Here is a 13,989-nt window from a genome sequence, read left to right on the forward strand (position 1 = left end):
GGAGCTATAGAGATGGTTCAACAGTCTGGAGAGTTTACTGCTATATTAGAGGACCCAAGTTCAGTTCCCAGCAACCATGTTAGATAACAGCTCATAATCACCTGTGACAGCAGTTACAGTGTGTCTGAAACCCTCTTATGGCCCCCACAAACACCCTCATACAGGCAGGTAGCGCGCGCACACACACACACACACAGATTTTTCTTTTAACATTTCACATTGGTACACACGTGCACATGTATGGGTTTTTCTTTTTATTTTCTTCTTTTTTTTACCATTTCTAGATTAAAATATGATTTTAAAGTAAGTATAGCTGGGCAATGGTGGTGCACACCTTTAATTCCAGTACTCAGGCGGCAGAGTCAAGTGGATCTGAGTTCAAAGCCAGCCTGTTCTTACAAAATGAGGTCTAGGACAGCCTGTTACACAGAGAAACCATGTCTCAAAATACAAAAATGAAATAACATAAATTTAAAAATAGGTATAAAATATGTAGCAAGAAACATACCCACCACTTCTGTTTTTTCTCTCCTTTCCTCCATAGCACTTGATTTTGTCTAAGTGATTAGTTCATGCTTCCCTAGCATGTTTTTTAAAAAGTCTACATTTTGGGGCCAGTGAGATGGCTCAGTGAATAAAAGGTGCTTAATGCATTCATCTAATTATTCTTTATCAATAAAAAATTGGAGTCAGTTACCAGGGTACGAACCTGAAAAACAGAGAAGCAACAGAGCAACCACCAGTGTCTTCCTACCTCCTCTGTTCCTTCCTCCAAAAAGGCCGAGATCCTCTCTCAGCCCCGCCTTACTACTTCCTCAGTCCCCAAAACCTCTATGGTTAATTTTGGTCAGTTAGTGGCTAGCTCCACCCTTTGATTCAAAGCAAACTGTATTGTCAGAATACAGTCAAACTATCACACATCAGGACTGATGACCTGAGTTCTGAATTCTGTCCTTGGGGTGGAAGGAGAAAATCAGCTTCCACAAATTGTCCTCCAGCCTCCGAAAGCCACTTATCTCCTTGCACCTTCACCCCCACTCCCTAGCATGCAAAATAAGTAAAAACAGTGCCATTGATGAAGACTAGGAGTAGGAAAGAAGAGGAAAGGAGTTGCAGTGGTTAAGAGCACTTACTGCTCTTGCAGAAGGTTCATATTCAGTTCCCAGCACCCACATGGTAGTTGATAAACATCGGTAACACCAGATCAGGGGATCCTGCACCCAGCATTGTCTTCTGATCTCCTCAAGCACCAGGCATATGTATGATGCCTATGTATACGTGCAGGCAAAACACTCATATACAGAAATTTTTAGTTACAAAAAAAGAAAAATGTGTGCATTTTATGGTAGGTCCTTATTTTTTCAGGGTAAATGCTCCCCAGCACAGCCCTCTGATTTCATTTTTGTATGATTTTGTGTCTGTGTGTTTCAGGAAAAACAAAACTGGAAATGAGGGGGCTGGAGTGATGGCTCAGTGGTTAAGAGCACTGACTGCTCTTCCAGAGGACCCGGGTTCAATTCCCAGCACCCACATGGCAGCTCACAACTGTCTGAAAATCCAATTGCAGGGGATCTGACACCTTCACACCAATACATATAAAATAAAGTTAAATAATTAAAAAAAAAACAAAAAAAACCTGGAAATGACTTGTTCTTAGACATATATTTTAATCTCTCATTCCCATAAATCAAAAATATTTATTTAGTATTTGAAGTATTAAAACTTAAGACTATTTAAAATTTCTCATTTCTACTACACCCAAAATTTTGAGATGGAAAAATAAAATTTTATTTAGTCAACACAAGTTTATATACAGCCTTTCAAGGGGAATATCTATTGGGTAGCAGTAAGTATATATAGATTACATGTTTCCAAAATGGTTATGTTATTGACATATGTGTTATTCACATATAAAAGGCACTCTGCTTTAAAAATAAGTTCTATAGCTGGTAATATACCACTCTAATAATCTACCTGTGTACATTGGCTTCACTCAGGTGTCAGGTAGTTTCTAAACAGAAGCCAGTGGGTGACCAGTTGACATGTTTTGTGTGTTGTACCATGAACAGGAACAGAATGGAGTCATCTCAGGATGGAGCACAAGCTCAAAAGCAAGCCGTCACTTTACAGCAGCTCTGGAGGTGGTGGTGGCAGGGAGTCGGTGAGATCCTGATGGAAGTCAGGAGTAGAGAACTCATGGTGCTGAATCTCGTGGTTAGACTCTTGACTGCTTATACAATCTACTGCTGACAGAAACAAGTTAGAGTCAGGGGGTGGTGGAAATGGCTGTTGATCTTGATCTTCACATGCTCGATTTAGACTATCTGGAGATGATTGGAGATTGGTAGAATCATTTGGTAGAGGAGGTACAATTACTACTGTAGGCTTGTCAGATAGGTGCCCGTCCAGATCAAGAAGGGGAGGTGGCAAGGACAGATCTACGTCATCTGAAGAAGATATAGCTGTGCCAATTGTTGACCGATCAGCACTGTCTTCTGATACACAATTTATTTGATCTTCTCCACTCTTAGTTTTGAGGTTATTGGTATCATTGATGTGTTCACTTGATTCAAAGAGCTTAACTTCTAAGTCATCTGCTAACAGTGTGCTTTTGCTTGGCTTCCAAGTCATAAGTGAAACAACTGATGCGCGTTTTGTGGATGCTTCGCTCTCTCTGATGTTATCCATGCACATGTCTGGTGTTTCTCCATCCGCAAATGGAGACCTGCCTGCCCAGTTTTGATCATTTAAAACTGGTTTTCTCAAGTATTTCCACAGTATAACCATGAGTATAGCTACTAACATAGAGACTATTATTGTACCAATTAATATAGCAGCTACTACATTGTATTTGGTTTTTTGTGCAGTTCCTTTGCCGCGCGTTGGTTCTAAAGTGAACGGTGGTGTGTTCCTTGGTGAGTTGCTAGTCTTAGGTGAATAAATAGTTGGTGTTGGTTTTATGGATTGATTATGAACAGTCTGTAGTACGGATTTCCCAGAAGAGGTAGGAGCAGATGACCGTGGTTGTTGTGTAGAAGCATAAACAGGAGGTCTTGGTGATTGTCTAGTGGAATTATGGGTAGAAGATGATGATTGATTGGCCAAAGTGAACCCAGGTAGTGATGTTTGTGGGAAGGAGCTGTTGATTGTTGATATTGCTTGTCTGGTGATGTCATAGGTAAGTGGTCTTGCAGAAGTGTGCAATACTGGTTCTGTAGAAGAGACATAAGCAACTGGTGTTGGTTGTCCAGGAGTGATTTTGTCAGGCAGTATATGTCGTCCGGAAGAAACATTGACTTGTGTTGTTTGACTTAAAGTATTCCCTGCTGTGTTTTGAGAATTAGTTGCATCATATAACATTGATGGTGTAAGTGAAGTGGACTGTGGTTGCTGATTTGTTGTAATTGCTTCTGTCTCTGAGAAAAATGTATTGTTCAGGTATTGACAAAGCAAAATTAAGACAAAATACTTGGAATCCATTTCAGAATGTTCCCTCCTTACCAGTGATTTCACAGTGAAAAAGAGAGAAAAGGGGAGAGAAAAGAAAGATGGTTAGCTATCATCTTAATGTCTAATTACATTTGACTCTTCATTTCCTGAAATAGAGTGGTTAGGCATTTAGTTAGTATTTACTCTGGTTTATACTTGACAGAATGTAATATTCCAGTTCATACTACAGCATTTGGAGTTCCCGGGAAGTAGTCTTAATTCTTTTATAAAATCCCCCACTTAAACTTGCAGCCCCTCTAGCTTCCTTAGATTCCACTCCTTCATTTTCTTCTCAAGTGTGTAAGCTCAACCGCTTGAACCATGTGCTCTCTACTCTGTTCACTCTCTGTTTCTAGAAATAAGTGGTCTGCCTCAGCGGAGAGCACCAGTGACCATGGTGCCTTAAACTGTTGTCTTTCCTTTCTTCTCCCTCTCTGTTCTTCACATTTGACCTTACTGGCTATCCCTTCACCAGCGGTTCAGCAGCTCTGTAGTGGTCTTCTTTCCTGCCACTGTAGTTATCCCTTCCTTTCCGCGGTCTCCTACATACAGATGCTTGACAGTCAGTCTCCCACTCTCTTTCACTTTTCTTTACTCTACTCCTCTAAGTTTCCACTCTCAGCCTTGTTCTATAACTACCAAACCTGCACATCCAGCCTACAACTCCTTTGTGAGTACATTTATATAACTTCTTTAGTGGACATTTCATCTATCTCATGATCAGCAAATTCAGCATATTTTTTTAAAAAGTGACTTTCCAGCTGGGCGCATGTCTTTAATCCTTCCAGCAACAGCAGGCAATCACTGTGAGTTCAAAGCCAGCATGGTGTGTGTGTGTGTGTGTCTTGGAACTCACAGGACTCCAGGATAGCCAGAGCTACATAGAGAGACCCTGTCTCAAAAACATAAAAGTAATTATTGTGATTTGATGTTTCTTCATACTCAGTAGATGAACAGAGGAACTGATTTGGCCTGGGAAGACTTTGGGAAGATTTCCCAGAGATGTTAAAGCAGATCTAAATCTTAGACTACTATAAGTAAGAACCAGTTACACGCACGCACGCGTGCGCGCGCACACACACACACACACACACTTCCCAGCCCAGAAGGCATGCACAGGAGAGGTAGGGCATAATATAGGCTTGTCAGCTGTCTTTTTGTGGTATGTAGTAGATGCTGAACCTTGACAACTTAAGTTCCAAAGTTGTACTCTGTCTGCTTAACTCTGCATGTAAGGTCACTTAATTTAGCTGTTTTCAGTTGCCTCACACTCTAAAGTGAGCCCTGTGCTGACATTGTCAGCGCTGAGTATGATGGGCTTGTTCTGGACATCATCACACACACACCCCATTGTCAGCGGTCTGAAATAGCAGTGCTGTTAGATCCTAGTTGGCGTATATAAGAAACTAGTTTTTCCATGACTCCAAAGGTATAATAAAAGATTTTGACAATTTGAGTAGTATTTATTTCCTTATCCATCTACCACTAGTACGGTAGGTAGATAGTATAGTAGATAATGAGATGTGATATCCTTCTTGGTCTCTCCTTTCCTTCCCCTCTCCTCCCTTCCCCTCCTTTTCCTTCCCCTCCCTCTCCTCCCCTCTCCTCCCCCCCCTTCTTTCTTCTTTCCTTCTTTTGTGTTTTAAGAAACCCCTTCTGTCTCAACTTCCTGAGTGCTAGGATCTCAAGCTTGAGCTAGAAGGACCTGAACTTACAAAAGAAAATGTGTTTTTTTTTTTTGTCTCTTCCTTTGTATTTTCTTTCTAATGCTTGAAACCTAAAATTTAAAACAGATCTCTTTGAATTCCCTTGCCTGGTGCTGATTAATTACTCTTAAAACATGTATGATCTGGTTGCTATTTCATGTAAGGAGTCACTGTTTCTGTCTAGAGAAAAACTTACAAACCAAGCTTTAACTTTCTTACATGCTTCCTAGATGCTTACATGCTTCCTAAAAGATTCCATATTAAATTATGTCATCTTTTAATGTCTTCAACTGTGTTGGGTTTTTTTTTTGTTTTGTTTTTTGTTTTGTTTTGCCTAGTCCTCTTCCCTGCTGACTACATGTCTGAACCTATCTCTTGTTTTGTTTTGTTTTTCAAGACAAGGTGTCTCTGCGTAGCCCTGGAAGTCTTGGAACTTACTCTATAGACCAGACTGATCTGAACCTGTCTTCATCTTGTAGACCTCAATTTAAATTCCCCTTCTTAAACCAAGTTCTCTGTAACTTACCACAGCTACAAATAGCTGTTTCCTGAATTTCCTCTGATCTTACTGACTTGCTTCTTTCTTAGGATACCTCACTCTTGCTTCTCTTTGCCTAAATAATTGTGGGGTTTTTTAAAATTATGTTTCACATTTTCTATTATTATTATTCTCATCACCTCAAACAGGATTTTTTTAAAAAAATATTCATGAAGGTAGAAAGAAACAAAGGAAGAAAATACATATTTAAGTATGCCATAAATTTGTGATTTATATACTTTGCTTCAAGCAAAGTGGAATGAATTGAGCAATTTGTCTGGAGTGTGACTGTTAGTAATAGCCTGAGAATTTGTACCCAGGACCATGTGATTCTGACACCAACATTCTCTCTGGTCTCCTACTGCTCATGTTTTCTTATGTTGATCCCCTATACCTTCTATATTAGTTGTTCAGTAAATATTTAATCTGTACTGGGCCTCTTGGTTCTTTGCCATTTCACTTTTATTTATTTATGTTGGTTTTTTGAAACAGGGTTTCTCCGTTTAGCCCTGGCTGTCCTGGAACTCATTCTGTAGACCAGGATGGCCTCAAACTCACAGAGATCCACCTGTTTTTGCCGCCAAGTGCTGGAATTAAGGTGTGCACCACCGCCACCTGGCTCACTTCTACTTTCTACCGTAATATAAGCATAGAAAATAAAATTTAAGTAAATTCTTATTTTTATTTCTTTTTCAAGGTTCTTAAAAGGAAACATTTGAAATTTTTGGCATGGATATGAAGGTCTGACTCATCTCTAGATGGTCATCATTCATGCTGTTCCACACAGTAATTTTTTTAGGTTACCCAAAAAAGGTTTGGTTAGAAAATGATGTTCAGAGTTTCATTTTGTAAATGTTGTTAGAAAATGCTTTCCAAAGCAGCAGAAGATATAGGCCATGAATTGTCTCTAGCTAAAAATGTTTCCTCTTTTGTGACTTTGCTTAAAATAAAGAAACCATACGGTTCCTCTTTTTAGTGAGCTGAAAAAGGAAATAGAGGAGGAACTAGCCAAAACAGGAACATAATTATAAAACCCAGTTTGGTTTGTAAGATCAAATTTTGATAGGTTCATCACCTTTAATGTCAGTAGGAAGTCAGAAACTTCATTGTTTTGTTTCCACTTATCAGTCGTAGTAAAAGCAAAACTCAGTTTTCAAATACCCTACCACTTTCTCTGGCTCATCGCTTAGCTATGTGCCCTCCTGTGATATGCTGCAGCAGAATACTAGAATCTGTGAAAGTCTTATTAAAGCAGTTCAGAATACTCTAGAAAAGAAGTATCAAGACAAAAAGAAATGTGGGATTTAATAATTTTGGGGGGGAGGAACCTGACTTACTTTCAGAGGTGTTGGAAGCCAGCATTATCTGAAATACACAGAATTATTAAATGTACGTGCAAACTATGTAACGGGTTTGTGCCTAAAGTGCGCACAGTTTCTGCAGAGAAAGATGGTGGTCAGTTGAATTTAGGGCAGCGGATAGAAAAGGGATAAAAATTTAGAATATACTAGAAATGGGAATGAAAATAATTTTAAAAAATAGAACACTAAAGAGAAGTTCTACAGAAGTTTTAGGATACGACAGATATGTGGGAAAGGATAAATCGATTAGAAAAAGTATTGAAAAAATTTGAAGAAGAAAGTTGGAAATGGTAGTTGCTTATTAATTATCAAGAAATTACTAAGTAGGTAAAATGAAGTTAGGGAGAGACTGACCTGGGTAAACGAGGAGTTAGTAACTGTTATTCCCCATCACTGGCCTGTGTGGACCACCCAGGTCATTACAGGATCCCTTGTCTGCTGCAAGGGTTCTTAAGATTTCTTCCACCCTCACTGTCCCTGATATTACCCAAAACTATGCCTGCTAACTACGAAAAATGTATGCATGGTCTGTATAGACTTTTCTTAGAAATTCTTTAATCAGCTCAAGAAAATCCAGATTTCTCTGTTATAAATGTTATAGCAACATTTCTCTCTGTTTTAGACTGGCACCTGAGGTTTAAATCTGTCATTTTGGTCCTTTTTCCCCCCAGAAATTTATTTTTATTTTTAAAAAGGAGAATGTACATTTAGTGAACCAGTGTTTGAAGCACCGCTACAATGAAGAAGAAGCTCCCTGGCGTTAGACATGTACTTGTCACATGCTGCCAGGGCTCAGGGCTCCAGTGATTGCCTACTATACACAAGACCCTGAATTTGATCCCCAGTACCACAAAAATACCTAAGTAAAACTGTTCCTGTTAAATTGGCTATGATAAGAAATACTTCATTTTTATAAGGAATCGAACTTTGAAAAGTATTCCTAAAGGAAAAAGGCAAGTATAGATAGTTGCATCAAAAAGTTTGTCTTTGAACTGTGCATCGTGGCTCAGGTTTTTATTTTCAGCACTGGAGGCAGAGGCTAGTGAATCTCTGAAATGGAGGCTAGACTGGCATACTTTGGGAGATCCAGACCAGCCAAAGCTACACAGTGAGGCCCTGTCTCAAACAAACACACAAAATATCATGTCTTTCAGTTATTTTGGCGTAAGAAAACTAAGTTATAGCTGGGTGTGAAAGCGCATACCTTTTATTCTGGGAGGCTGAGGCAGGCAGATCACTAAATCTGAGGCCAACTAGTTCTGCTTGGGGGTTTCAGGCTAGACAAGAGTGAGACCTGTCCCCCAAAAAACTAAAACAAAACCAACCAACCAAAAACAGCAATAGCCGGGCGGAGGTGGCGCACGCCTTTAATCCCAGCACTCGGGAGGCAGAGGCAGGCGGATCTCTGTGAGTTCGAGACCAGCCTGGTCTACAAGAGCTAGTTCCAGGACAGGCTCCAAAACCACAGAGAAACCCTGTCTCGAAAAACCAAAAAAAAAAAAAAAAAAAAAAAAAAAACAGCAATAAAGCCAGATAGTAGTGGCGCATGCCTTTAATCCCAGCATTTGGGAGGCAGAGGCAGGTGAGTCTCTGTGAGTTCGAGGCCAGTGTGGTCTACAGATCAAGTTCCAGGACATGGTCCAAAGCTACAAAGAAACCCTGTCTTGAACCCCCCCCCCAAAAAAAAAATGCAAGAAAAATAAATTATAGTAAACGTAAGAGATAAATAGTATTAGGGTTATCTCTAACCAGTGAAATTTTGAACGCATAAAAAGAAGAAACCAGAAAAGGAAATTGATTTTGAATTCCAAGTAGTGTTTTTAGGACCATCTTTAATTAATCAGTAATATTAGCACACTATTACTGAACACCGAGAAAATTCCTGGCTAACAGGATCTATTTGCATGACCTAGGTGATTATCTTTTCATCTTCCAGATTAAACAGAGAACAGTTGGTTAACTTGGCAAACTGTCACAGCTCTAAGCAGTGGCACCAATGTGGAACCATGTACCTTTGTCTTCTGTGACATGCTGCAGCCCTTTGTAGAGTTCGGAATGAGAAAGGCTTTGTGCCAGAAAGAGACTCTTGGAAGGTCTTTGGGACAGTGTAGGTAACTTTTGGAGCTAGGCTTACATGAAGAGTAGGAAAACTCACATCAGTCACAGGGGTCTGTGTTTAGGAGTTTTGAATGGCTAGCATATAAACTGTCATAATTAGAGTTTACTGAGTATTTTGTGGTACTTTTTAAAAAGATTGAGCCTTAAAAGGCATCAGATTTATATTTAGCAAGATGACAATTGCTCACATGGTACTTCTAAGTAGAATTATGTAGGAACTTGCTGAAAACATAGAAACTGTTAAACTTGAGACTAGCCCTGTTTCAGACAAATCTGAGCTTAAAAGCATCTTTATTTTTTAGTTTATTTAACATGCATTACTTTTTTATTTATTTATTTTTGGTTTTTCGAGACAGGGTTTCTCTGTAGCTTTGGTGCCCATCCCGGAACTAGCTCTTGTAGACCAGGCTGGCCTCGAGCTCCCAGAGATCCGCCTGCCTCTGCCTCCCGAGTGCTGGGATTAAAGGCGTGTGCCACCACTGCCCGGCTTTTTTATTTATTTATTTTTATTTTTTATTTTTTATTTTATTTTTTTTTTGTTTTTCAAGACAGGGTTTCTCTGTGTAGCCCTAGCTGTCTTGGAACTAGCTCTTATAGACCAGGCTGGCTTTGAACTCACAGATTCACCTGCCTTTGCATCCCAAGTGCTGGGATTAAAGGCGTTTGCCACCACCGCTGGTACAAAATGTTTTTTGTGTGGCTGTTTTTGTCTTTATATTCTTCACTAGATCAGTTTAGAGTATATGGGATAAGCACATGGAGGATGTGAATATTTGCATGCCTGTTTTCTCATATTAGTTTTGCTTTATGGAGCTTTTTAAATGATATATAATGGTTATAGGTCATAATTATTACTTACATATAAAATTCCTTTTATATAAAAAAACACATAGCAAGTATTCATCTAATTTTTTTCCCATAGTGTATAAACTGAAAGGGATAAGCAAATAAAAATAATTTAGGCTAGGCATGGTGGTTCATACTTTTATTCCTAGTACTTGTGATATAAAGACAGAAGAATCTCTTGAGATAGAGGCCAGACTGGCCTACATATTGAAACCCTGACTTCTTTAAAAAAAGGAAAAATAAATTGATATGATAATTTAAATCTATATGAGAAGAAAGCCTTTATAGACAGTAAATTAGACTCTTTTTTTCTCCTTTGTGATACTGCAGCTCAGACCCAGGGCATTACACATGTTGGGAAGCTCTGCCACCGACCTGTCGTCCCAACCCCTAGAATTCTTCAGCAGTATTTTCAAGGCTGTTAATTCAGTCATGGAATTTATTTTATTTTTAACTTTAAGTTTTTTTAAATTATTAAAGTAATGTTAGCAGATATTTTGACTGGGTAAACTTCAAGGGGCTGGTAATAGTAAAACCTTGATAAAAATCTTTCAGATAATATCAACCCTGAACATAAATTTTTAAAATTCTGTATAGCAGAGCCACCAAAAAAAAACCTTCTGTAGTCATCTTTAAACTGTCAAGAGCTGAATTTAACTGTAAAACATTAATGATACTTGATTCTTAAAATAAACTTCAGATAAGCAAAAATGAAATGAAATGGCCTGTGTAGGTCTTCTTACCTGATAGCTTCTCTCGCACGATGCAGACTCTTGGTCCAACAGGACACGTTGGTGACTCAGATTAGAAATGGTCCCTCTAGCACACTGAAATGGTTTCTGTGCAGCAGAGGAAGTTTATCAGTAGCAGTTCCAGGAAGTGCAATAAGCCACAGAATGACTAAGAAATGGACTCCTTCAACAGAGCCACTTTTGAAACACAGTCTATATAACGTAAGTGCTTTTAACTGATGTTTATAAATAAGCATCCATTGCTCTCCGGTCATGTGATTCTAGAATCCAAATACTCAGGATGGAGTCCTGTCGAGAAATTAGTTTTCTAAGGAGAGGTTTATAGCAGGGTTTCCCCAAAGCTAATTTCTTAATTGGAAAAAGTGAGTGGTATTTAATTATATGGAGGAGGCTTTGTGTGTGACCCACAGCACTAAAATACTGAAATAATATCAAAATCAAATTGTTGAAAATTACTTAATTATACTTCAGTTGGTTTGTGCTCTGCCTGTACCTTACTTGAATGATGCTGACGAGGAAATACTATTAAGATACACTGGTCACCATGAGAGGCATCATCTTATCCAGTGCTTGCAAGTAAACACCACTCACTAGGCAGCAGCTCTGCCAAGTGCCCTAGCTTTAGCCCCAATACTACTTTTTTTTCTTCTGGTTTTTCAAGACAGGGTTTCTCTGGAACTTTACAGCTTGTCTGGGAACTGTCTTTTGTAGACCAGGCTGGCCTTGAACTCACAGAGATTTGCCTGCTTCTGCCTCCCAAGTGCTGGGATTAAAGGACTGTGCCACCACTGCCCAGCTCCAGTACTACTTTTTTTTTTTTTTTTTTTTTTTGGTTTTTCGAGACAGGGTTTCTCTGTGGCTTTCGAGCCTGTCCTGGAACTAGCTCTTGTAGACCAGGCTGGTCTCGAACTCACAGAGATCCGCCTGCCTCTGCCTCCCAAGTGCTGGGATTAAAGGCGTGCGTGCGCCACCACCGCCCGGCTCCAGTACTACTTTTTAAAAAATCTATTTTAATTTTTATGTACAGGTATGCGACATGTGTGTGGGTACCCTCAGAGACCAGAAGAGGGTGCTGGAGAAGAAGATGGTGGATCCTCTTAAACTGAGCTGCTCTCGGTTGTGAGCTGTACCTGGACACAGCCGAACTCAGATCCTCTAGAAAAACAGCAAGCTCCCTTTAACTATTTATTAAGCTATCTTTTCAGTCTCCCAAAAACTTTTTTAAATAAGAAATTTTAGATAAGACTAAGCAAAGTAACTGAAGAGTGTGAGTCTATCTGAATGAAAGTTTCCCTAAGTAAGTCTTCTAGCCTCTTCCTGATCTAAAGAGTAGAAATTGTAATCCTAATTTATTATGGGATTTAAATCCTCATGCATGGTAAAGTAGATACAGTAAATATCAACACATGGGACACTTTCAGACTAGTCACTGTCAAAGAACATGGGCTATTAGTATTTAATTCTTAACTTTAAGTGACTTATAACTTGGTACAGAAAGAATAATAGAATGCAGCTAGGCGTTGGTGACGCAAGCCTTTAATCCCAGCATTCGGGAGGCAGAGGCAGGTGGATCTCTGTGAGTTCGAGGCCAGCCTGGTTTTGCAAGAGCTAGTTCCAGGACAGGCTCCAAAGCTACAGAGAAACCCTGTCTCGAAAAAGAAAGGCAGGCAGGCAGGCAGACAGACAGACAGACAGACAATAAAAGAATAGTAGAATGCAATAAAAATGTTATAAAGCAGTCTTTTTTGAGATTTATTTATTTTATTATGTATACAGTGTTCTGTCTGCATGTACACTGCACACCAGAAGAGGTCACCAGATCTCATTACGGACGGTTATGAGCCACTGTGTGATTGCTGGGAATTGAACTCAGGTGCTCTGGAAGAACAGCCAGTACTCTTAACCGTTGAGCCATCTCTCCAGCCCCTATAAAGCAATTTTTTTCATTGGAGGGAGGTTTGTTTAATCATGTGCCCCAGACTGACCTTGAATTTTCACTGTCCTTGTTTCAGCAGCCCAAGTGCTGGGATGACAGGTGCCACCATCACGCCTTCTGTTGCAAAAGTTTTAAATTAGATTTTGTTGGTTAGTTGGTTGGTTGGTTGGTTGGTTTTCAAGACAGAGTTTCTCTGTGCAACTCTGGCTGTCCTGGAACTTGCTCCGTAGACCAGGTTGGCCTGGAATTCACAGAGATCCACCTGCTTCTGCCTCCCGAGTGCTGGGATTAAAGGCGTGTGCCACCACCACTTGGCTATTGGTTGGTTTTCAAGACAGGATTTCTCTTTGTAACCCTGGATGTCTTAGAACTTGCTCTGTAAACCAGGTTGGCCTGGAACTCACAGAGATCTGCCTGTTTCTGTCTCCCATGTGCTAGGGCTAAAGGCATGTGTTCCCACTTCTGACTTAATTCAGTATTTTTAATTTACTTTTAAATCTTTTGATTAAGATGTTAATCATTTTATCTAGGAATGGAAAATAAAAATTGTTTTGTTTGAAATCAACTTAGGAAATTATGAAACTGTAGCCATCTTTAACCCTTCTTTTTATAAACTCCCACAGAAGGCATCATGCTCAGGGTGTGTGCTAACAAACCAAATATGGAGTCATGAATTTTAAATACTCCTCTAGCGCATAAAAGTCTTCAGTTTTATTTAAAATGATTGATCAATATGTTTAATATGAAGGTAGTTTCTTTGTCAGTTCCTTGTCTTTAGGAAAAGGTTGTTTTGTTTTAATTTCCTCTGACAAGTATCTGTTTATAACAGTATCTCAAAGAGGAACGGAGTTATTCTTTCATCCAAACTCAGATATTTAATTTGCATAAAATAACAACTTTGCCCATAGTCATTTTTAAACTGTTTTACTTTTTTTTTCCAGAGTGAAATTGGATATTTATTTAGTTGTGGAGGGGGGAAGGGAGAAGGGAGAAGAAGAGAGAGACAGGGAGAGAGACAGAGAGAGAAACAGACAGACAGAAGTGGGAGGAGTCATGACAGCAGCTACCTCTTTGGGAGAGAGATGGAAAAGGAAGGCCAGTTTTACTCTTGAAAAGACAACCAGAATCTGGCTTGATGATACATGCCTGCCATCTCAGCACTAAGGTGGTAGAGCAGGAGGCTCAAGTGTCTTGGAGATCATTATATGTAGTGAATTTGAGGCCAGCCTGAGTTACAGAACAT

The 13,989-nt window shown here is 39.4% G+C and overlaps 2 protein-coding genes across 7 annotated transcripts in view; one reads left to right on the top strand and one right to left on the bottom strand.

The window, feature by feature from the left end:
- Nf1 (neurofibromin 1) overlaps positions 1–13,989 on the top strand; it is a 258,116-nt gene that overhangs the window by 172,729 nt on the left and 71,398 nt on the right. The window lies entirely within an intron of this gene.
- Positions 1,771–10,864, bottom strand: Evi2b (ecotropic viral integration site 2B). Its single transcript, XM_057774567.1, has 2 exons — positions 10,802–10,864; positions 1,771–3,496 (listed from the first exon to the last, which is right to left on the bottom strand). Exon 2 carries the CDS (start codon positions 3,478–3,480, stop codon positions 2,125–2,127), a length of 1,356 nt encoding a protein of 451 aa, XP_057630550.1. The 5' UTR covers positions 3,481–3,496; positions 10,802–10,864; the 3' UTR covers positions 1,771–2,124.

The sequence above is a fragment of the Chionomys nivalis genome, chromosome 7 (assembly GCF_950005125.1).
Source record: "Chionomys nivalis chromosome 7, mChiNiv1.1, whole genome shotgun sequence".
NCBI lineage: Eukaryota > Metazoa > Chordata > Mammalia > Rodentia > Cricetidae > Chionomys > Chionomys nivalis.

Coding starts and splice junctions, on each gene's coding strand:
- Evi2b (XM_057774567.1), bottom strand. CDS start 3,480: ATGGATTCCAAGTATTTTGTCTTAATTTTGCTTTGTCAATACCTGAAC.